This window comes from Phoenix dactylifera, unplaced genomic scaffold (genome assembly GCF_009389715.1).
Source record: "Phoenix dactylifera cultivar Barhee BC4 unplaced genomic scaffold, palm_55x_up_171113_PBpolish2nd_filt_p 000564F, whole genome shotgun sequence".
NCBI classification, from domain to species: Eukaryota; Viridiplantae; Streptophyta; class Magnoliopsida; order Arecales; family Arecaceae; genus Phoenix; species Phoenix dactylifera.
In genome coordinates, this window is record NW_024067969.1 from 321071 (window position 1) to 346635 (window position 25565).

The following is a 25565-nucleotide window of genomic DNA, read 5'->3' on the forward strand; positions in this document are numbered from 1 at the left end:
CTCACCCTCCTTCCTCTTTTCATGTAGCATGTCCACCATACTTCCATATAGAGAGAAAGAAATAAATTGATGGGATTTGATGCATTCATTAACTTCTCTTTTGTAAACAATCTTAGACATAACATCATGGCAAATACTCTACATATTAATCTCATTATCCATTATCTTATATCAAGATCTCATCGGCCTGCTCAACAAAATGGAATTTGACAGTCCTAGTCTACTATTTATATTTCTTAGCTAGCTCTTACTTGCCAATATGTGATAATAAAGAATTTAACATATTGGCCATCGAGAAAGAGATATTTTAGAAGTTTGTTGGAAGAAAAATATGACAAAAATAGATGGCGACAAAAATAATAAATTAAACAAGACAAGTCTTTAGTGATTATTGAAACAATCTTTAGTATAAAAAATATTTTTATTAAGTGCACTGAAAAGTATCTTAGCAATTCCCATCAGACACACTGATTTTTTTGCAGCCATGGTAGAAATTTTCATGTGCACAAAATGGGTGCCTTGGAGCACCACTCCTTCAGTCTATTTAGATGATTGTTAAATAGAAAGCAAGCACAGATTGGTGTAATTTTGAACATTAGGTGCAGCCATATTCTTAAAATTTGCAATATCTTCTTATCTCCGACAAACTTCTATTTGTTCGCAACATTCGATAAGATCCGGTTCAATAAGCAAGGAGGAGGGCAAGGATTCTCTTGCATGTTCCAGTATCATAGGAACCCATGGGGCTATTGTATGGGATGTTGGATTTCACAGAGTGCAAGACTGATTGCCAAAATATAAAATTGCAATTCCTGATTAGTTGGAGATTGATATAGGATTCGAGATCTAGATTTGGTTGGCAATCAGGATTTAATATCTATATTATTTTGCCTAAGATGCAGAAAGTGTATCCAAAGCATGTGAGGAGTTTCTCGAGGCGAATACAAGATTTCATGAAAAAAAAAAAAAAAATCACATGCCTGGGTAGATGAGCTCATGAAATTAAACAAGCCTCGTGCTATACCACGTGATCTAGAAAAGTAAGAATACTCAAGCTTAGGACAAGTTTCATTAAAAAAATGTAATGAAAGCTAAACAAAATGGGAGCATCAATTAATAAAAATAATAGAATTGATGGCATTGAACAACAAACTGGACCACAACAATCTGGCGATGCAAAGATCACACTTTTGTTTTCTTTTTTTAATCTTACAAGAGGACAAGCCAATAAAAACTGAATCGATATAAAAACTGAACCGAGCAGAAACGGCCAGTTCTGTTCGAACCAAGCTGACTGATCTCCGACCGGATCAGTTCGACAGTAGAAAATGATTTCTATTCTTAGGAGGCTGGAAGTTGATTGTCCCTGGCTAGAATCGGTCGGCATCGGCTGGAACTGGCTAGAATTAAAATGGTTCCGTTCGGTTTAACTTTGTTTGAACTAGTATTAATCAGTACTGGATGCCGATCGATATGGGTCTCAGCATCGGTTCGGATAAGCTTGGGTCAAGCTGAAATATTCCAATCCAAATGACTTGAATGATGCGCACTAATCAAAAGTTAACTCTGGGCTAAATTATATCCTGTTGAGTGTTAAAGCTGCAAACTGGATGCTTTTCTGGCATCCACTTATCTGCATACATTGCGCCCACGTAGGATAAATGGACTCGAAAATCGAACGGAGTCAACGTTACCGGCAGCAGTATATTGGAGGCGCATTGATAAAAAAAGTAACAAAGCTTACCTTGTCGGGTGAAACATGGAGCAAGGTACAATTTTTTAAAATATCTAGAGATATGTCCGTTGCTTTGGGATTCTATTTGACCCGGAAGATAATTTATCTTTTTTGAAAAACGCAGAGTTGATTTGACGAGAGTAACATGTCCCACGTAACGAGCCAATTGACCCTCGACACCTCAGCTCACCCAGGAATGTTTTTTTTTTCTTTTCCTTCCAATAAACGTTCCGTAACCACCACCAAGTATTTGGAGCAGCGGGATCCCAGACTTCTGACAAGCCATCAACTCCAGACGATAAGTAAAAAACAAAGAAAATTTTGTGACGAGAAATGGTTAAAAGAAAAACATACTGATAGCATACAAATATCTTCCGGGATCGCGAAGACCGCATTCTTTCCCGTACCCGGTTTTCTTCCCCGTCCCTCTCCCTACCCCTTCTTATTCTTCTTTCCCACTGTCCTTTTCAAAGGCTTCTTTTCAAAGGAATCCATCTCAGTTTGCTGTCTCCTCCTTTCCATCTAGGGGGTCGCCAGGGGCCGTCTTTCGCTCGTGAGTAGATCCAATCGTCTACGCTCTCTTCTTTTCAGCTCTTTCTTGCATGAGTTCTTGTTTTTGTTTACCGGGCGATGATTTCTTGATGAGCTTTATGTTTTGAGGCCGTTCGTTTCTTGATCTTGGGTACTGAATCTTGTAGTTGCGTTCTTTGATTTAATCAGTGCAGATTGTTATGAAATCTTGGGATTCTTGATGTGGGTTCCTTGATTTTAACTTTTAAGCCAATCGTGCTCTTAATCTCCAGAAATAAAAACATAAAACTTCTAAGCAAATCGTGATCTTAAATTTGGGTTCTTTAATCTCTTCTTCTACTGTTTTACCTCGAATCCATGTATGTTGTTTAAACATTCGTTTCGTGTCGGAGTTTAATTCTAATGGATTCTTTCGTCACGACCGTTCAATCAAGATTTGGAAATAAACTCCATAATCCACCGAGTCTTGGTCTGGTGGGAGGACGAAGGCAAAGCAGAGAGTTCTGGTTGTTATTTGATAAAGATTGTTGCAGGATAGTTTTCTGGAAATAGTAAAGTAATTTGGATGCTTATATAATTGGACGGGGAGCGCTAGGGGCAGATGTCCATAGTCCAACTATAGTCACCAGTTTTCAAGATTGAGATTTCTTGGTGTGGTGCTGTAGACATCTGGTTAATTTAGTGGGAAAACATTAGATACCAACCTAAATAGTAGTGTGTCCTGCAACTATATTTATTCATGGTTAGTAAAAAAAGATAGCCATACATAATCATTTGTGACTGATAGCCAAAGCTCTTTTAAAATGGTTGTCCTGCTTAGAGCAGGTGGTTTTGAGTGTCATGGAACTACTTATGTGCATGTCTTGTTCCCTGGGAGCTGCAGATGAACCAGTTATCTACTTACTTAAATTAAATAGGAGTAGAGGTATTTTTATCGTGCTACTGATTCAACATTTGATGGGATGTGGGTAATATTATCAGAAGGTCAACACCCCAGTCTTCGAAATCTTCTAGATACCTTTTCCCTTCATTTTTGTCACAATATTGATGTCTTTGCAGATTTACTCACTTGTTATGTGTTCTGTTTGTTCTCTGTATAAGTTTGCTGCTCCATTCATCCTAAATGATCCTCTTTCTTGTTTACCCTCTTCTCCTATCAAAATATGTCATCTATTGCTTCTCAAAAGCATTTAAGTTTATATGAGAGGAAGATAGATTTACTTGTTCTAGTGTGGCCTAAGTGATTTGAAATGTTTACCTATTACTTCATATGAAATGTTTATCTGCACATCACGTTCATCTCCTGGCTTCTTTTTTCACTATCACATATTATTTTATATTTTACACAATAAGTATAGAACCTAGAAGCAGTCTCCACTTAGATCTGTCATCATGTTATCAGACTTACGTGCATACAGTAGCCTAGGTGTTTATCAACCTCGTTTGAACTGGTTATGATGTGACATTTTGATGTAAACTGATATGACCACAGGTGAATTTGATACAAGAACATGCATAGCAAAATAAAAAATAAAATATATTTTTGTTGTGTAGTACTTGTTATGGAGGAATCCTGTTTAAAAATATAAAGTAGACATTGAAATGTGAAAGAGTTTCAGTTTAGTAAATCATGGATCCTATGGATGATGAGAGGGGGGAAAATAGTGGAAAAAGGATCTTATCGTCCTGAAATTTCTAGGTAAAGTATCTCATCAAGATATTCGATGATTGAATTTTGTCCTCATTTATGATAGACCATACTTCTGTTCCTTTACTTCAAAACATTAGTGTTATATCTGTTAAGAATTGAGTCTTCAGAAGAACTAATGTGAGTATTCTTTTACCCCTGCAATCACCATTGCCATTACCTTGTTAGCTTATCTTCCCTTTGCAAAACTCTCTGTCCTAATCATGATTCCCCTTGTGCTTCATTTCCTGCAATCACCTATTCACCTTCTCTCTCTCTCTCTCTCTCTCTCTCTCTCCCCCCCCCCCCCCCCCAAAAAAAACTGGTTCAATGCAGAAGGCCAATGCCTTCTTGACCCCATCATTTATTTAAAAAAATCATAACATATTATGATCTTATTTGTTCTTTTTGTTCATTAAAATTTCTGTAAATAACACATGATGGCATCATTAGAATAAGGTTCAAAAGTCACGTTTAAGTTATATAGATTAAAACAAATCTGGGAGAAAACAAATTGAGTTCTCAAATGGATTGATACTGATCATCTTTATACCCTTCAAATTGAGTCATCACTGAGGCACGAACCTCTTTAAGATTCTAAAGAGATTGAATTGTGTCCATGTTCATGAAGGTTTTTGTGAGGGCTCGGCCCATTGACCAGCCTGCACTTGCCTGGCCTATGGGCCGGCCCGAAGAGGCTAGGCCCAAGGCCACACAATGCCCTATGGCACGAAGTGATAGAGAAGAAGACTCCTATCAGGTGACACCATGCCCTATGGCACGAAGCGACAGAGAAGAAGACTCCGTCCTCCGAATCTAGTGAAAATCGAGGACTCCTAGGACAATCCAAGTTCATCTGTGACTCGAAGACTTTGCTTATTTAACTTTCCTCCTCCTCCTTGAATTTCCTCCACTGGAACGTCAAGAATAGCCGTCGATTTCAAGCTTCTTCTTCGAGCCTTCTTCCTCGTTTCCTCGCTGGAAAGAGTCGCCGGAGGCTTCGCCGGACCAAGGTAGATATTCCTCGTCTTGCTCCCCTTCCTTTTCTAGCAATTTAGCAGACTTTGCTTGGGTTTTAGCTGGCAAATCGCAGAGATTGGATCTGAAATGGGGTTCCATGTTTCAGCTCCCTTCTTTCAAGCATGCCGCCGCCGCCGGCTGCCTTCCGCCTCATGTCTTCACCTCTGGCCGCCATCTCGCCGGACCACACAACCATAGCTACCAGCCGTCCTTTCTTCTGTTTTGCCGAGGAAGAAGAAAGAAAGAAAGAAGAAGAGGAGAGAGAGAACCATCCCTCTCTTTCTCTTTTATTTCCTCTCTCTTCTTTCCACTCTCTACTTTCTCTCTCCTCTTTTCACTTTCTCTCTCTACTTTTTGTCTCCTCTCTCCACTCTCTCTACTTTCTCTCTCTAGAATGTCCAAGAAATTCGGTATTGGGTTTTGTTGACCTGATCTACGAACCTGAGTTGACCCCTGTAAACGATCTTGGTTCCGTCCTGGTGCCCGGGCTGCCTATTGGACCAATCACCTCAACCATGTTGAATATCCCTAAAACTTTCATTGAGGAACCATGTTAATTAACCTTGGTCCCTATGATTTATTCCAATCTCTCAGGTTTGACCCATTCGGAACTGCTGAACACTGTCACCCGACCAACCGTCTTCTTTTACTTATTTTAATTTAAATAAAAATCGATCTCGCTTTTATTGTTTTTAATAGGGTTAATTGAATCGTTGTCATCCGATCAACCGTTTTCTTTCTTATTTATTTTAATTTGAATAGAAATTGATCTCGCTTTTATTGTTTTTAATAGGGTTAACCGAATCACTTAGTAAAGTTTGACGGCTTAAGACGAAATAGGTAAGTAAATCTTATGCTCCTTACTAGTTTTCGAACTTGTAAGTAAGCCTTATACTCCTTACTAATTTTCAAATTTTTACTTATTTTTTGGTATTATGAAAATATGAAAATAGTGTTAAATGTTAATGATATCATGTTTTTTTAAAATTAAGGATCAAGTAGACGATATTATGAAACTCATGATTTATTGCGAATTAATGGATCCATGATTGTTTTACCGTTAAGCACTATTCGTGAACTATTAACTCCATATTTATGAAATTGTATTTTTGTTGTGAAAAGAATAGTTTCATGATTATTCTATTGTTAAATGCTTATTTATGGGATATGAACTCTATAAAGCCATTTAATAATTTATTCATGTATGATTCAAGAAAATATGATTAAAGAAATATGACTTAAGAAAAATTGTCTTAAATCTTAATGACTATGGCAAAAAGGCTCTCAAATAGCTATGTATGGCCTTTGAAAATGGGGTAGATCAACATTTAGTTTTATACGACCCTGCCAGCGGGTAATAGTAGTTGGCATACGATCCTGCCAGCGGATAATAGTAGTTGGCATACGACCCTGCCAGTGAATAATAGTAGCTAGCATACAACCTTACTAGCGAATAATAGTAGTTAGCATACGACCGTACCAATGGGTGATAGTTGTTGGTGTTTGTTGATAACGACCCTGTCATGGATATAATAGTGACCTTAGCATTTAGTCTAAGGGTAGTAATTTGATCAATGATATAGTTAAATAGTAAATGCTTTATGATTTTATTTATGCTATACACTAGGAACCATGTTTATGAAATACGAATGATTTATGCATGCATGATTGGCTTTATAACTTGTTTTAATATACTGTACTATAAAATGCTTTATTTTGTAATATCTATTTTTTTTTTAAATGATGCATTGACATGCAAAAATTTATGCTTGATCCGGTAAGATAGTGGAAGATTTACTTACTGAGCTGTCACTCATATACCTCTATTTTTTTATCTCTCCAGACGAATAGGGTTGATAGAAATGAAGCATGGTCCAAGCTTAGAGTTCGCGTTAGCAAGCTTGGCGATCTATATAGCAGAGCAAAACTTTAGTTCTTCAATTGATTAAGAATTTGTAGCTAGTGATTTTCTGAATATTGAAAATTATGGATTTGGTATTTATGTTTGGATTTAGACGCTCTGAACTAGTATTGGTTGTATTTAATGGATAATGAAATTGGATTTCTATTGATTCTATTATTTTTGAGATAGATTTGAAAGTTAAATGTAATGTTGGCTTCGTGTGATCGTGGGATAAACCCCTCGGTAGCACGGCCGTATCATGTTCCGGATCTGGGGCGTGACAGTTTTAGGCAAAATATGTCATCTCAATATCGGGCCTCATATTGGTACCATGCTATTGCTGCGTCAATATGGGTATGGTTCGGCGTATTGAGTGTCGATACACCTCTAGTATTAAACCGGTATGGTACGGTATGCTCCGTCCCGTCCGGTTCGGTATGGTATGGCGTACCATAGTTTTAGGTTTGACATATTGGTTGGCCTACTCTCCTACAGTTTCCTTATATAAATATTCAGTTGTCTTATGATGTTATATGCAGATGTTAGACACTTGATGCCAAGCTATAAATCTCTAGTAAATTCCATGCATGAATACTGAAAATGTTTTATGTCCTAGATGTCTTTGCGGCTGAAAATACAATTTTATAATTTTGATTATCTTGTAAGAAAAATCATAATCTTTGCAAGAGAATCAACGAGTTGATGTTTAAATGCAGTTCTTACTAGATCTGCCTTTCCAGATTTCAAGTATTGGATTCTGTTGACTGGTTTGATAGACAAACCATGTGTGACATTCCTCCTTACTGACCTTTCCTGCTGCAGCTATGATGGGACATTCTCACTATTTGTTGGTTATTATGCTTTCAACCTATTTTCATGTCATCTGGTGAATGTTATGTTTCTTGCCTTACTGGGATTCGGTTTATCTTCGCAACGGCCAGCCAGTACTTGATTACTTTCTGGGATCAAGTAACTTGTGGCAAGTGTGCTTGGTTAATATTTAGGTATAGCTCCACAACATATGAATCCTTTGGATGCTTGTTGTGTTTATAACATATAATTTTCATTCAATATTCGCAGATTGATTCAACCCAAAAATGGGGATATATCTTAGCACTCCAAAAACTGAGAAGTTTTCTGAAGACGGTTCAAATGCCAAACTTGCATTTGGTTTGTCATCTATGCAAGGCTGGCGTTCAACTATGGAAGATGCAGTAAGTACTATATGAAGCTTTTATGTTTTCCATAATTCATAATAGTGTCACCAGCTATGAATTATTAAATGTCATCTCATGAATTTATAACAACGGGTGAAATATCTTACGACAAATCAGTTAAGTGCTTTCCTAAACAATTATACTATCCAAGGATGTAGTTTGACATGATAATCGGGTTCCATTAAATAATTGTTTGATAGAAAATAAAGTATTCTGGAAGCAAACTAGTTTCTTGTCGTCCACCGTTGATGTATTTTCTTTACATTGATCTATTTGAATACATCTCTCAGCTCAAAAATAATTTTTACATTGATATTAGAAATAATTTTGTTTTTGTTTTTGGTACAACGGTGACTCATACCGATCTAGCATGAGTACAACCAAGAAAGTCAAAAAAAAAGATTTGTTGAAGAAGAGTGGCAACCTCATAGTTCTCCCAGAGGACCCCACCTGAATGCTCTGTAATGAAGAAGACGACCCAGTCGGCAGCCCTGTTTGCCTCTCGGTAGACGTGAGTGGCCCAAAAAGTGCCACAACCTCTCGACAACCTGCGGATGTCCAGCAGCAGTGGGTGTCCATCACCGGTCCTGTGTAGACCCAGGATCCACTCGATCACCATGGCAGAATCTCCTTCAAGGTGGTGCTATCCACTCCCAAGACGAGCCTCGCATAGGTAAGACCTTCCCGAACGGCTCTCAGCTCCGCTTCGGGGATAGACATATCAAAAATGTGTCAATCTCTGGCCGCTATAAGTCTAGAGTCGTGACTCCTGATCACAAAGCCCATCCTCTCTTGCCACCGCCATCAGTCATACTACCAACGAAGTTCACTTTGAAAAAGCTCGAGAGCGGGGGCTCCTAGGAGATGAAAACCATTTCGGTCCCTGTAAAAGCTGAATGGGAGTTTCGGAAGTCCCTAACCGTCCCAGATGAAATAAGATGAAACAACAATAGGCTGAGTGATTTCAGTAGCATGTAGAAGTGCCCTGTCCATCACGATCCTTGGATGCCAAATATGGGAGGCTACTTAAGCACACCTGATACCTCGAGCTACAGTAGTGGGCTCATAGAGTCCTTCAAGTAGCTAAGAAAATCCTCAACTGGGGACGTGGACTACAGAGGGCTCGAACCTGCCAAGGATCCCTCCAAATCTGAATCACCTACGGGCAACCAAACAAGACATGGGTGATGGACTCCTCGACCTCTGGGCATCCATCACAGGTAGGGTCGATCTTCAACCCCTATCTAGTCAGCACACTCTTGGTCTGCAAACAACTCTATGCCACCTTCCAGACGAATAAAGCTACACGAGGGTGAATGCGAAGCCTCCAGATCTAGCCACCGTCAATCCATTGGGCCACCTTCATGCTAACCAAGTCATGAAGATCTCGAGCACTGACCTTTGACCTGCTGGTCACTCTCCAGACCCTCATGTCCGCAACCTCTCTAGTGGGAATTGGTAGAACCAGGACTCTCTCAGCTAGCTGCACCCTAAAGACTTGCCGAATGGTGCCCTCATTCCATCTTCTCTCGTCCGGGATGATCAGATCACAAACTCTGCGGCCGACCAAATTCTCCATATTGATTATGGTAGGCCAGAACCCAAACGACTGCTCCGTCAGCTATCTATCATCCATCACGTCAATAGACTGACCATCTCCCACAAACCATTTGATTCTGGGGCGCAGGCACAAATCTTCCTCTAGATGAATGAAGCATGTCGCCCAGTCTGGATATTGTGTGCCGAGGTCTACGCGCCATATTTAGCACTCATTAGTGTACTCCAAAGACTCCGGCTCAAGAATATACCTGCCTATGTGTCTGGTAGTAAGGAGCTCTTGCCTCATAAGCAAGGAGAGAATTTTCAGCCCTCCGCTAAGAGGCTGACAAATCACCTTCCAAGCCATCAGGTGAATTCCACTTTTGCTCTCCCATATGAAGCATTTAAACATCTACTCCAAGATCCTCAATGGTGCCATGGGCATAATAGTGTTGGACAACAAGTATATCGGAGCTGAACTGAGGACGGACTGTACCGAGGTGACTTTGCCCATCATAGAAAGAGTGCCCAACTGCCATTCCTCAAGCCTTTGCCTAATGCTTTGTTCTATGGTGGTGCAATCCGACCTACGAAGGAGTCGACCGGTGATAGGCACCCCGAGATATCTCAAGATGCCCTCCTACTCGCCCATATCCAGCAATTTCTTAATAGTGGTCCTAAGCCGCGACTTGGTCTTCAAACTGAAGCAAATAGTTAACTGGCCAGGTTGACCTGCTGTACAGTACTCTGCCTCCGAATCACATGCGCAGACAACCTGGTAGCTTAGGGCAGAAGCATACCATCATCGGCAAATAGGAGGTGCGAAATCGAAATGGAAGCCAGCACAAGCCTATAGGCCTCCAGGCCTTGGGACACTGAAGCAGCCCGGAGGGCTCTGGACAAGGCGTATGCACAAATGATGAAGAAGAAAGGAGAAAGCAGGAAGCCTTATCGAAGTTCGACCAAAGACTCGAAGAGCTACGTAGGCATACCGTTCATCAATATGGTGAAGGAAGGAGCCTGAACATAGCCCATAGTCCATCCGATCCATGTCTCGTGAAAATCGAAGCTCTCCAATAAGTAAATCAAGAAGCACCAACTCATCTGATCGTAGGCCCTCTCCATATCGAGCTTGACACCCATCAAGCCTTTTCGACACGAGGCTCTTTGGAGATCAAATATGAACTCCTGAGCAATGAGGACATTGTTGGAGATATTGCGACCTCCAACGAAGGCCCCTTGCTCGGGACTAATGAGCCGGGATAAGATACCTCTCAGTTTGGATGCCAAAATCTTTGCAATGGCCTTGTACAGGGTGGTGTATAGACTGATCGGTCTATAATAACCTAGCTCCATGGCATCCTGCCTTTTCGAGATCAGAGTGATAAAGATCCTCTTCCAGGCTTTGGGTATCAGAGCCGTCCTGAAGAACTGCTAGATGGCCGCAGTTACCTCCTACCTAATAATAAACCAATATCTCCTGAAGAAGACTGAAAAAACCCATCTAGCCTCAGGGCCTTATCCTCGGCCAAAGACCAAATAGCCTCCTAGACTTGCTTGGCCGAAATCGGCCTAACAAGAATAATGTTCTCCTTCGATGCCCTCTTCATCGGTATTGGCTCGAAGGGCGACCCACTGCTGCCAATCCGAGCTGTCCACCTCGATCTAAAGAACTGAAGGAGCTCCATACTGATAGTACCCAAGTCATCTTTTATCTGACTGCTGATGTCCCTAAGGCTTCTGATTTTGTTCCTTTGTCTCCTAATGATCGTCGACTGGTAGAAGAATATGGTGTTCTGGTCTTCCTCCGTAATCCATTGCACCCTCGATATCTACCTCCAAATGGCCTCCTGCTGACGAAGAAGCGGGTGATGCATGGCTAACTATGCTCCGAGCTCCACCAACTCCCACTCGGACAAGCCCCCACTCTGCTTCTCTTCAGATTAGAGGTTGTGGCAATAGAAGCTTCTGCCTCCATCCTCCTAAAGATATTGCCCATCTCTTTCTGATTCCACTTCTACAATCGGCGCTTGGTCGGCTCCAGTTTATGAGTGACCCTGCACATGGCATTGTCGCGCACTGATGTATGCCAAGCCTCTTGCACAATGTCCCAAGACCACGGATAGGAGAGCCAGATAGTCTCAAATCGAAAAGGACTTCGATATGGGGTAAAGGACAAAGTACTACTAGGATGGGACAATGGTCCGAAGCGATACGTGGAAGATGGCACACATGATAGTCCGAAAAGAGCTAAATCCATCCGACTGTGATGAAGGCCTTGTCTATTCTCTCGCAGACTCTCGCTTGGCCCATTCGATTATTGCACATGTGAATCTCAGCCCTGTGAAGCCGAGATCAAGCAGGCTGTTAGCTATGATGAAGTTCTAAAACTTTCTGATCTTAATCTTACTACTGAAAAGCTTGCCCTCCTGTTTCTCTTGGGGGTCGTTTATGCAATTGAAATCACATGCTACTATAGTTGGAAAGCCTTGTTGAACCAGGTTGGCCATCTCACCCCATAGCACTTGATGCTCACTGTAGTCAGAGCTAGCATATACAACAAATAAAATCCAAGTAGTCCCATTTTCTTTTGAGATCACCATAATAACCTGTTGGTTACAATTGTGGAAAATGTCAAATTTGCACCTCCTAATCTCCATATCACTACAATACCACTCGACAAGCCTTAAGACTCTGCTGCATAGAAGCCTCAAGATCAATGAAAGGAACGCCTGACACGCTGAAGACTTCTACCCGAGAGGCGAGTCTCAAATAGGACACATACCTTAGGGTCATGTTGATGCACTAGCCTTCGGAAGGCAGGACTAAAGGAGGGCTTTCTGGCCCCACGACAATTCCACATCAAGATTTTCACTATGCAAAACGGAGGTTGCCCCGGGTCTCTTCGTCAGCCTCCGTCCGCAGCTCACCCGCCATAAAATTCTCCTTTGGCTCGGCTTCCAAATCCGAGCCTAGCACCGCGATCTTCAGCTGGTGGAGCGCCGAGTCGTGGTCGACCCGATCCAGGCCCAACCCATCCCCCTCAGCTAGAGGGCCCATTTGCATCACTGCAACCCTATTGTCCTTCTCGCTCATCACCAGCCCACTAGAGGTCGCAATCTCTGGGGTAAAATGGCCACTCGCCTTCCCAGTCGGACCGCCTGCATCACCCATCGGAGCCTCTATGTCGATGACTGGAGCTCCTCCAGTTAGCTCCATAGACCTTGAATCATCCGTTGGCGATGAAGCAATAGCCGGTTGCCGTGATGGAGCCTCGCCCCTCCCGACCTGTTGGTCGGACCCAACACCACCTCCCAAGGTCCCAACCTCCCGGAGGTCGACCGATTGAGATGAACGGATGGATTCGCGTCGATGGGGATCGCGATCCCCCTTGGCTGGTGAAGGTTCTGCGCCCGTGGATGTGGAGTCGGGTCGGGACTATGATTCCTAGACTCCACCTGGCCCAACACCCCCGCGATCAGTGGATGGGCTCCTAGCCTCCGTCATTACTATGTTGGCCCACTGCCCTTTGCTCGGCCCGGCAGGCCTACTTCTTGGGCCCGACCCACAACGCAACTCGGTTCAGGGCTTGACTAGGTCTAGTGCTAAGTTGACTCGCCCCTTCAGCAATTTGCACCGAGTCGCCGGCCCGAACCCCCTTCTCCGGTGATCTCCTTCAGGTCACCTTGGTTGGTTTCTGCCAACTGTCCAAATTTGGGGGTGAATCAGGCGAGCTCGTCTTGTTTCGTGGGGATCTCGGACTGGACTGGGAGGAAGCCGGCCCAGAAGCCGACTCGGGGGTGGACTCATTCACCTTCTTTGGATGGATTCCAATCTTGGAAGCCCTAGGCTGCTGGATCCTAGATATGGCAAGCCAGGAGCCAAAATGGGGCGGCACTCACCATTGACTAACCACCACCTCCATCTGACCCGAAGCCTCCAAAGGAGTTTCCACCACCATTGGAGTTGGAGTCGCCCTTGTTGACGCCCCCTCCACCGATGCCGACATGGCATGAGGGTGTCGGCACACATCTTCCTTGTGGCCAATCTGGCCACAAAAATAGCAAAACACCAGTAGGTTCTCATACACGAAAGCCTTCTAGAACGTCTGCAATCGTCCCTTAATGAAGACCCCAGGCTTGAGTGGATCAAGGGCGCTGATCTCCAGCTTGACCCAAGCGAAACCGAGCTTCCATTGCTGATGGTGAAGTCATCCGAGGCCAATGGCCGGCCAGCTATCACCACGATGTCCAAACTCTTTCTCCCAATACTCTAGTGGGAGACACGGAAGGCAGAGCCAGACGACAACCCTATTCACCACATTCGTGCCTGGGACGAAGTCCGGCACCCATTTTCCATGGCAAGCTGCTAGCCTGCCACCAACCCGGAGCCACTGTCTAGAGCCATGTTCCAATCGTCTTCGCACTTAGACCAGAGTGTGTGGTGATCCTCCGCCATCGAAAATGATTCCACTTCGCAATCCAGTTTCCCTTTAAACTTCAACTCCTGGGCGACCCACTCCGCCGGAACTCTCTGGCCGAGGCTTCAAACGATGATCGCCGTCAAGTCCCAAGCCTTCTTGGATGCTTCTACCCACTCCGACGGCAGTTCGAGAACCTTTGTGAAGTGTCGGAGGTTCTCAAGCTCCTTCTCCAAGATCTTGTAACTGGTCCACGCCGGCTGCCGGGGAGGAGGGGGGGCCTGAACCACCGTCGACCATGAGGGGCTTGTCTCTACTCTCCTTGGAAGCAGCTGATCCTCACTACTAGTGGAACCCTTGGCAGGCCTCGACCGTCAATCTTCATTGCTAGAGGACTCCTTCGCCACTCTCGTGATCCGGTCACCCATCGTCTTCGCTCGCCAACCGTTCGAGAGAAAGCTCCAATAACAGCACGAAGATTAAAGTGGCATCTCAGTTGGCCACACAAGGCGCTCCCAGCTATGAAATGAATCTTTGGAGGCCTTTTGTTATATCTGTGCCAGATATTTTCATTTATACCTTGCTTGTAAGGTAGCACATTGAAGTATCAGAAGCCTATGACGATACCTTCTAAGTGGGAACTCTGCCTGTTTAGCCACTTCATGTGAAAGTATTCAAATACACCAGATTAGATTAAATAATTTTACCATCTACTATAAAGATAACTATGAGTTAGCAAATTATAGAAGATAATAACTAGAATTAAAGCAAAAGAAAAAAAAAAAACATAGTCAAAGCTAATTCAGCTGTGTACATAAGCAAAATTCACAGATGGCTTAAATATGTGTGGATGTAATTTTCAAAATGATGTTATGAAAAGCTTTAGGCACAGCCAGATTAGCTTTTTCCTACCACTTACACAAAATACTGACCTAGGTTCCCTTTCCTGCCATGTGAATCATTAAATGCAAACAGTTTGTGACTCATTATGATATCTTCATGCAGATCATTAGCTCTTGTGGGTCTTTACATTTGTAATATCTTTATGTCATTTTTTCCCCAAATGTTTTGTGATTCGCATTCTCATTACTTACAATCATTTTTTCTAGCATGCTGTTGTGCCAGACCTTGACAATTGCACATCATTCTTTGGTGTTTATGATGGCCATGGAGGTAAGTCACAGATATCTTATTTTTATGTCCTCTATGAACTTTATATAATTATAACAACTTATCCTTTCACGTCTTTAGCTTTAGTTTCTGGTTCAGTCATGGTTCCATTTGAGATTTTTATTAAAATTTGTGCTTTATTAGCAATTGCACAGTTTTCCAGATGCTATATACTTTCCTCTTCACCTTAACTACATGTTCATGATTTTATTTTTTGGTCTATTTAATGTATGAGATATGAGAAGTTTTGTTCATGCATGTCATAAATAGACTGACGCTCTGTTAATCAATATTGAATTTTTTAAAGAAAGTGCACCTATTCTAGTAGCTACCTCAGAAGGATGCACTAGTTTAAAATTGTACGCCCGCCTAGGGTTCTTGTATGAACTTGACCCAACTTGTACACATTGTGATATTACACTATGATTTGGAAATCATCTGTATTTCCCTCTTATATTTGCCAGCATATTCGAAGTCTTGATTCAACATATTAAATTATCAGAAGATTTGAAAAAGGTAATTTGAGTCCTGGTTGTTAGTGGGTTGATTGTGGTACGTAATAAGAAATGTATTAGTTCTGAAGTGTCATTGTTAAGGAATATTTTTTGCCCGCACCAAAGCTGTGCGATCCCTTGAAAAGGTGATGGCTATTGCATCTGAGTATATTTTTTCGAGATTTATCAATTTATGTTCTCATTTTTACTGAATGGTGTGTGTTTCCCATAATAAATGTTGGTTATTCTTCACCTCATTTTAACGTTCTTGTGTTATATTCACAATGAACATCTTTTTACCTTTTCTTTTGTTGGGGGCTGGGGGAGGCTCACCAGAATGAGTATTATAGCAATGCATTCATGGCAATTATCAAGCTCACCTTATCATTTTGTCTTAGTTTTACAGATCGAAGCACTGATCTGACCCCAAAATTCTAGTGAGTTATTCTGCGAGCACCAGAGGTAGCCCTTGAGCAGAATAAGCACCATAAAAACAATCCAGATGTTTGGAATAATGCGTGATGGTTATCATAAAAATTACCTGCACTGAGCTCTAGAATGTTTCTTGTTGACCCAGAGTCTTTAATTTGGATTTATGCACATTTGAACCAAATACCTTATGGGACTCAAATCCAGAATTCTGCCAATACTTTATCATTGTGGTAGTTCCCTGTGAAAGCCTGAGTGGCAACTGGAGACATAATGCCATATACTGGTTTATCTGAATATTCATTATTCGTTACCTCACTAGATGTTGATGAAGCATCTTTCTCCAAAGATGGCTGCTGTGCTAGCATTGATGCATAATAGACACTGGTCCCATAATCATGAGCTATAGTTACCTTGGAGAATAGATTGTGAAGCAGTGTCTCTCATTGGATTTCCCTAGTTTTTTTTTTAGTTTTTATTTGGCCTTATCATGACATTGTAATACCAGTTCAAATTGATGTCCTCATTGCACTTACAGGAAAAGTAGTAGCCAAGTTCTGTGCGAAGTATCTGCATGCTCAAGTACTCAAGTATGAAACTTATATGGGTGGTGATTTAGCTGCTTCAGTACAAAAAGCTTTTTTCAGGTAAGCTATTGTTCCATATATTTTTTCCCATATTCTGTTTTTTGCTTCAATGCTTATTTCCTAACTGGAGCCAAATAATGGGAGCACTTAGTAAGTTGATGCACGTGTGAAATGCTATGTAATTCTATCTTTGCAGAATGGATGAGATGATGCGAGGACAGAGAGGGTGGAGAGAATTAGCTGTACTGGGAGATAAGATAAACAAATTTACTGGCATGATTGAAGGCTTGATATGGTCCCCAAAGGGCAGTGATTCTAATGGCCGCTCGGATGACTGGGCTTTCGAAGAGGTACATTTGAATGATACTTTTCATAGTTTTTCCTCTAGCATATGTCACATGAAAGCCTTGGGTGAAGCTGTGGTCTAACCATGTTATGTCTGCATTTTCTTTTTTTAAGAAAAAGGGTAAAGAAAGGAATAAGAGAAAGAATTGCAGGGGTGAAATATTTTTTCTCTAAAAAAGAAAAAGAAAAAAAATGGACAAGAATATATAACTTAAGTGCTTAAGGTGAAGTCAATGCAAAACTGTATTCTTACTGGTTTGGCCTCATTCGAGCACATGGAAAATAAGTAAATGATGGGACTGCAAACATCCATCACAAGGTCTACAAAACCAGTACTGGGAACCTATCGGTGCATTATTGGTTCGACATAGTATGGTCAATATGAGATAGTATGTACCCCATTACCGATACGGGCTCTCAACATTTTTTTCTCACTCCCAACGATGGTACTTCCTAAAACCAGGTAGTATAGGTTGGCACCTGGCAGTACAAGATGGTTCTACTCGGTTTAGACTGGTATGGACTGAGTTAGCTCATATTCCAAATTGAACCCCAGCATTGTACCGGTATCTGACCAATACAAATTAGTATGATAGACCTTGGTCCATCAATTATATCTGAATTAACCATGTGCACATGCCGAGTTCATGTATGCATAAAATAATGCAGTCTGGAGATTGTGTTGAATCATCAGTAACTTTGGATGATCGGTTACTGATCCTCTGGATATTTTTTTTTTCAAATCAAGCCTTTATATTATGTTATAGGGCCCATATCTAGGGAGTCACTATGCTACTCTATAAACATGGTGACCAAGTACAAATGGGGCATTTGTTTTTTGCATACCTTTTTCTGATTCACTGTTGTTAGGGCTTCACTGTTGGGGCAATTGATGGTTGTCAAGGGGAAAACAAAGTGTGTAAATCTAATTTTATCAGTTCAAAACTATAGTAAGCTATATCTGAATAAAGAATGTTAAAAGCCAAAGAAAGGGGAGGCTTAGAAGATTTTCTGGTTTAGGAAAAACTAGATGAAAGTTCAAGTGCTGTTTACATTCATTGGATAAGAAGCTAAGAGTGCTTTAATGTCACACCCCAAATCTAGAACATGATATGGCCATGCTACCGTGGGGTACTGCCTATGATAACACGAAGCAACTATGGAAACCTATATGAAAATTTATCTCCTATAAAATATATAAAAAAAAGGTCCAAAGTCTACCATCCTTTAAATAAAGAAACAAGTGCTGGTACAAAGCTTCTAAATATAAAATTCAAATGTTAAAAACCTATAACCTTAAAAATCCATAAAATTAGCAACTATAATTCCATAATCAACTAATAAACTAAAATTCTATTGCAAAAGCATCCAAGCTTGCTAGCACGAACTCTAAGCTTGGATCATTTTCCTCTTCTAGCAACTTTATTTATCTGAAAAGAATAAAAAGAAAAATGAGTTACACAACTCAGTAAGCAAACTTTGCACTACCTTACATGGTGAAGCAAAAGTTTTACATGAGTCAATAAGTGACTTTCATTAAAAATAGATTATTTCATAGTAACAATACAATAATTCAAGTCATAAAACCAATCATGCTTTCATATATGCATAAATCATGCAAATTTCATAAATATGGTTCTAAGTGTATAATGTAAATAAAGTCATAAATCATTTGCCATTTAGCCACGTCATAGTTCACAATAATATTCTCGGATATTAACACTAAGGTTACTTTATGCTCGTGACAGAGCCATAATCGACTAAGTATCATGATTCATAGTTCGTATACTAACTTTATACTAGTTGGTAGGGGCATAATTCATATGCGAACTTTATATCCGTTGGCTGGGCCGTATGGAACTAGTTACATGTCTGCTCTACTTCTATGGACGATACATAGCTATCTGAGAGCTTTTAAAGTATTTATATTTTTTTCTTTAAATTATACATATATAAGTAGGTTGAAAAGCACTAAATGATATTATAGAGTTCACAGTTCATAAACAAGTCATAATAAAATAGTCATAGAATCATTCTTTTCATAACAAAATACAATTTTTCATAATTTAGATTTCGTAGTTCATAAACAAGTCATAAACATTAAAACATTCATGGAACCATTCTTTTCATAACAGAACATGATTTTCATAATATCATATGCTTAATTCTTAATTATAAGAAAACTATAGAATCGTCCATCTCAAACATCATTTATAATTTTTAAATTATTAAGCATTAAAAATAACCGACAATTTGAAAACTAGTAATGAGTGTAAGGGTGACTTACCTCTATCAATGACAAACTCAAATATGGTGTTTATCAGTTCACACCTAACATGTCCAATTATCTAAAATCAAAATAGATCCAACTCGTCCACATTAACCATCAGGACAAGAAATAGATTATTGTTAATTCCCTAATCTCGGAGTTCTAATATTCGAAGTACCTAAAATAAATAAAGGGTTAAGATTTATCTCAATTTAGAGACTATGAGCATAAAATTCCTTGCTATGTTTCTTGTTCGGATGACACCACACAAAATCAAGGTCGACCATGAAAGGAGATTTGCATAGGAAGAAAAGACGAGGTCAGTCAGATGGTGATACCCGACAGCCCGAATTGGTCAGAGCAGTATGCTCAATTCATTAGATCAAGAAACAGGTGCCTAATCAGGTCAAGGGTAACATGCTAGAAGTTGTCAATGATGCATCCTAGGATCGCCGACGAAGGCTGACGTGGAAGAAGGATAGGTTCAGCTAGGTAGTAGCATCCAACAGCTTGAATCGGTCCGAGCTGTGTAGTCCAGCTGGTCAAATCATGTAACAAGCTAAAGTACAGGTAGCTTAATAGGGATTGATGATGATGGAATTTAGCGATGCCCAGCAAAAGTACCGGGATGGGGGCTGACGTGCTGCCTAGCTGCCAGGGGGTTCAAGATCTTTTTACTAGGGTCAATCAAAATCATGGGGGAGGGATCCTCTGCTAGGGCCTACCCAACCCAAGAGAGTAAGGGAGAGAGAGCAGAGGGAAAGAGAGTAGAACAAGAAATAGAGGCTGAACAAGGCTTCACCGCCTCTCATCAGAAGGGAAAGAGGGCCCTGGCACTTGGTGGTGTCGCTGGTAGTTACGGCTGGTTAATACATGACTGGTGATGGCTACAATGGCCAGAAAAGAGGAGAAAAAGAGCGAGGAAAACAAGGAAAATTATCTTCCAAAATAGAGGATCGTGGAGGTTAGGCATTGAATCGAGCCTCAACTGATCATCAGTGGTTAAGCTCCATTGTTTGGTCACTACGGTCAAGGAAGGGCTCATCCGAGACCAGTAGCGGGGTCCTCAACTTGGAAACATGGCCAAATGGTTTAAACAGGGGAGGGTATTCCAGAACAGGGGAAGGGGTTGTCAAGAAAATCAAGCGAGGACATCAATACCTAGGGAGATTCCGGCTGATGACAGGGGTCTATTAAAGAGTAGCTCGAGAGAGAGAGAGGGGGGGGGGGACACCAATACCTCATCTTGGCGCGGTCATGGTGATGATTACATTGGAAGAGAGAAGGTGAGTGCTACCGGTGGCAGTGGTTCAGCAATGGAACTCAAAAGGGGTGTGAGCTACTATTAAGTGGAGGTGGAGGCTAGAGTTTTCTAGCCTCTGATGCCCTCTTGGAAATCCGAATCCCACCAAGAGTCATCAAAGAAGAAGACTTTTATCGGGAGTCTACTACCATTCAGGCATGTGCAAAGCACATCCCCAGCCCAAGTGAAAATAGATCGGGTCGGTCGATTAGTCCAGGAAGTCCCAGGCCAGTCCTGGTGGACCGGGCCTCACATTTAATAGTTGTTCCCTAGTCTTTTGGGTGAAAATCTGATTCAGACTTCCAAACAAAAGAAAAGGAAAATAAAAAACAAATAATGGAAGGGAAGAACAAGGATTTAGGGGTTTGAGTGCTCTAAGGACCCATCATTAACATCAAACCGTGTCTCAACTATTTCAGATTGGTGTTATAAATCCTCATACACCCATCCATCTTATCAAGGGTAGCTATGGTGTTACAAGCTTTTCCAAATCCTTTCCTAGAATTGGTTGCTTTGACATCTCCATCAAGGGGAACTATGAAGCGTATACTTGTTAGTAGCTGGGTAAACTGCATCAATTTATTTGTTTTTTTTTTAAAGCAGTTCTATGTATTTGATTCAAATTATTGACATAAGAATGACACACAATATTTCAACCATTGTCTTCTGATGTTCTATAGTGCCCAAGAGTGTTGAGAACGTTGAAGGTTTCCTAGGATTTAGCTTTGTAAAGTTTCCGGTGTCCTCATAGAGTTTCATGGATGTCTTTTTTTTTTTTGTCGTTTTGGAGATGGTTCAGCAGCCATAAGGTTAATTTTATACTGTTTTGTGGAGCCTAATTGGGATCAATTAGGTAAGTTAAAGGTGTTTTGCTTCGCTATAAAAAGAGTGTATGACCAGCTGGTTTTGGGGAATGTTTTAAATTTTTAATTCTTTTGGATGGATGCTTTGAGTGCAGAAAATTTTAGGAGAAAGCTGGTTTGTTCTTCCTTTCCAGAATTTCAAAAAGGGAACTTTTATATGTTCAAATGGGTCCCTTGTATTGAATCTTAATGCACAAAATCATTGCCTTCATAATTCATATATATCAAAAATGTCATGACCTGAAACTTTGTGATCAGGGACCCCACTCAGATTTCTCTGGACCAACATCTGGGTGTACAGCTTGTGTGGCTGTCATTAGGAACAACCAACTCATTGTTGCGAATGCTGGTGATTCTCGTTGTGTAATCTCAAGGAAGGGTCAGGTTTGTTAATTTGGCAGACCATTGTGCTGATGTTTCTTCTGGTAATTCAAAAAGAATATTCTTGTTTGCTAACAAATTTATATGCAACATGTGCTTCGTCTGTTTTTTTCCTTTTATAGGCATACAATCTGTCAAGGGATCACAAGCCAGAGCTTGATGTTGAGAAAGAAAGAATCCTTAAAGCAGGAGGTTTTATTCATGCAGGACGAGTAAATGGAAGCTTGAACCTTGCAAGAGCCATTGGTAAATTCCATACTACTGTTTGTGTACTTCTCTCAGAATAACAACGCATCTTCAAATTTGTTTGCATATCTTGCATCTGATTCTGCCTGCAGGTGACATGGAATTCAAGCAGAACAAGTTTTTGCCAGCTGAAAGGCAAATTGTGACTTGCAATCCAGACATAAACATTGTGAGTAATCTACATTTTTATCCTCTGTAATCTTTGAATTTCATTGTGCTAATTATGACCTTTCTATTTTTGTTGTGAATTTTACTGGAAGGTGCTGATGTCATTTATTTTCTTTCTATTTTTGTTGTGAATTTTACTGGAAGGTGCTGATGTCATTTACTTTCTTTCATTTGTTAGGTGGAGCTTTGTGAGGATGATGACTTTCTCATTCTGGCATGTGATGGAATCTGGTATATCTTCCCTGCAACTCCGATTTTGAGAAAACCACGTGTAGTTATCATGTTCTCTTATTGAGTTTTCCAGGCATGCCTAACATGTTTGTAAAACTAAATGCAAAACTGAGTTACTGGGGCCAGTGCTAGAGTCGGTTCTTATGTTGGGAAGTGATGGGGCTGGTGAGTAAGAATTGCTCGTTGTTATATCATGTAGTGGTAGAATTGCAATTTCCCTCGGGTGGGAGGGAACCGAGTTGGATTGAGAAATGGTGTTGAATTTGGAAAGAGGTCCCACACAATGGGACCTAGGGCAACAATATCTAAAACAAGATCTGCAATCTCGGTATCTTGCCAATTCGATACGTACAGTTGGTATGGTATGGCACACACTCTGTACCGAAATAGCTTTCTAACTATGTTTCTCAATTTTTTTTCAATACGTCTCGGTACAAGTTGGTACATGTTGGTATGGGTTGGTATGCACCTCGGTACGCCTCGATATGCCTCGGTATAGGTTGATACACCATAGTACGGGGTGGTACCGCTCAATACAGGGTGGTATGGGGCTTGTACTGACTCAAAGTTGAGTTTGGTACAAGTTTCCTCCTGGTACAATATTGTATGCCCCGTACCAGACGGGTATGGGGCAGTACGGCAAACCATGATCTACAATATGAATTCTACAGTTTCTTTAAGTGCTTGTGGTGGTGGTGATGGTGATGGTGTTTGGAGTGGGACCCAGAGGGAAAGAGCATATGAAATAAGGATTTTAGGAGTTTAGGGGACATTGTAGCCCTTCTCACTACATTACTAGACTACTGTATGTACTAGCATGATCCATTTATACCTTCTGTGTCTCAATGATATATTATAGCTTGGTTAAGATTCAGAACTATTAATGGTTTGGCTAGATTTCCATCATGTACATATTCTTTTGTAATGGATATCTTGTTAAAAGATTGTTTCTGTACTTACTTTTCTCAGGGAATGCATGTCAAGCCAGCAACTGGTGGATTTCATCCACGAGCACATAAAGACTGTGCGTATGCTATTTCCTCTTTTGAACTTTGTCAATCTTATTTGTCTCTAGCAACTGCTGCAAGCGATGAAAACAGGCAATAAGTAAATAATTGTTCCTCTGAATCCACAAACACTAATCAGCTACCATTTCTGAATCACTAAAAACTATAAATTTCAGTTTGCTCTTCTTGTAGAGAAAGGTCTATAATGTATGATTTGACACAGTATTTGCTTTCAGCTCTTTTAAAAGGTCTTTTAACTTTCAGCAGATATATTATCAAATGACTACAGTAGCCATCTAAGAGATCATTGGTTCGTTAGCTACTTAAATTTGAAAACTGAAGCATTTTTGTTTCTCAAATATCGTCCTTTGCTGATGCACATACCGCCTGGGACTGCAGGAGAGCCGCCTGTCTGCAGTGTGCGAGAGAGTATTTGATAGGTGTTTGGCACCATCAATAGCCAATGGAGAGGGATGTGACAACATGACCATGATCTTGGTCCAGTTTAAAAAACCCATCAAGTCCAGTGTTGCCAGCACATAGTATCACTCTGGTTAGCTGAGCTTGAAATTATTTTTGTGGCTCTGCCTTCCCTTATTGTTCAAAGTGCAAGATATGTAACAATGTGACCCTCTCTTTAGTTATATCTAGATTCACGCATCTATTCCATGTACATGATTAGCATGACTCAGTAGTGGTTGGCTTCAAAAGATGACATTTTGTGTCTAAATTGGCAGGTTCCTTTGGACTGTACATGTAATGTAATTATTTGGTCTTATCACATATAGAAAGCATATTCTTTCTCATTTATTTTCAGCATCAGCCAGCTAATTATGTCAGGTTGTTTTCTTTTTAGATTTTTTTCTGCAAGTATATGTAACATAGAATGAGGCATATCAGGTTTTTTTGGGGGGAATGGAAGCATTCATCGATGATATTTTGGTTTATGAAACTAATATTTGGTGGGTGTTCAGAATAAGGATTCAAGTCCCATGGAACGGGGCTGTTCCAGTTTTTTCATCCTGATACTTGGAACGATGGATGTTCCATCCGACCCTGGTCTCTGTCCTGTCCTAATTTTGACCCGACACTTGGAATAGTGGGATTTAAATCTTTCCTTTGGAATATTTCACTGTTGTCATAGAAGGGACCCGATAGAATTTGAGGTTATCTGATTTTCAAATCACTTTTTTCACAGATTACTGGTACTCGTGTCTTGTAAGTGATAATGCATGTGATTGAGTAGGAGTAGAAATCGGGGTTGAAGACACACTGTCCTAAAGTTCGCACTGTAGTAGTAGATATATGAACCACGTAGTTTGGATAAAAGTACAAATATACCATCTCCTTGACTAAAGCTAAGTTGCACTCAGAAATGTTCTGTTGAAGAAGGGAAACTATGTAAATTGAGTCTCTATCTGTCTTGCGGGCAGGAAAACAGGCTGTCACGACCCCCGCCCCGTTCCCGGCGGGCCGCCGCGACGGTCCTAGGGTGCGGGTAGGCATAAGGCCACCAGCCACCGCGTAGAACCCTACTACCTATCAATCATCAATAAATCTTGAAAAATTTGGCATGATGCATGCACAAAATGATCACTTTTCCTATAGTGACCTGTCAGGATTATCTCAATACATACAACACACTACCTGTCAGAGCAGCAATCACATAATCCGTCACATAATGAACCTGGATAATATATATCAATACATTATCTCAGGCATATAACTCATATGTATAAAAATCTGGTTCCCATTCCATCCATGGTCAAACCGATATCCACAACAGGATCTATGACTGTAACTATATACTATATACAACAGAAGGTTTATAATACACCAAAAGGGTATAAACCTCTATCTACATTATACTATACTATACTATGGAGCGGCACAGTAAGCAGACAATCTCTAACCCTGCTCCTCTCTATACAATACCTACCCTGCAATCAAAAACACCAAACTGGGGAGTGAGTATATGAATACTCAGTGAGTGGAGTAGAGAGTACTATGCACATGAGAC

The 25565-nt window shown here is 40.8% G+C and overlaps 1 protein-coding gene across 8 annotated transcripts; it reads left to right on the top strand.

Annotated features, from left to right (window-relative positions):
- The first annotated feature begins 2109 nt into the window (after positions 1 to 2109).
- Positions 2110 to 24355, top strand: LOC103707450 (probable protein phosphatase 2C 11). 8 transcript variants are annotated; one of them, XM_008791946.4, is made up of 12 exons: positions 2129 to 2288; positions 4585 to 4966; positions 7957 to 8090; positions 15162 to 15225; positions 16684 to 16792; positions 16929 to 17082; positions 21771 to 21896; positions 22016 to 22139; positions 22232 to 22308; positions 22486 to 22538; positions 23508 to 23562; positions 23945 to 24355. In XM_008791946.4, the coding sequence occupies exons 3-12, from the start codon at positions 7974 to 7976 to the stop codon at positions 24086 to 24088; spliced, it is 1023 nt and encodes a 340-aa protein (XP_008790168.1). In that variant the 5' UTR covers positions 2129 to 2288; positions 4585 to 4966; positions 7957 to 7973; the 3' UTR covers positions 24089 to 24355. The 8 variants fall into 8 exon arrangements, with proteins under 8 accessions (XP_008790166.1, XP_008790168.1, XP_008790165.1 ...); XM_008791943.4 differs by lacking the exon at positions 4585 to 4966 and adding an exon at positions 7699 to 7880; XM_008791945.4 differs by lacking the exons at positions 2129 to 2288; positions 4585 to 4966 and adding exons at positions 2302 to 2417; positions 7699 to 7880.
- Positions 24356 to 25565: the final 1210 nt, after the last annotated feature.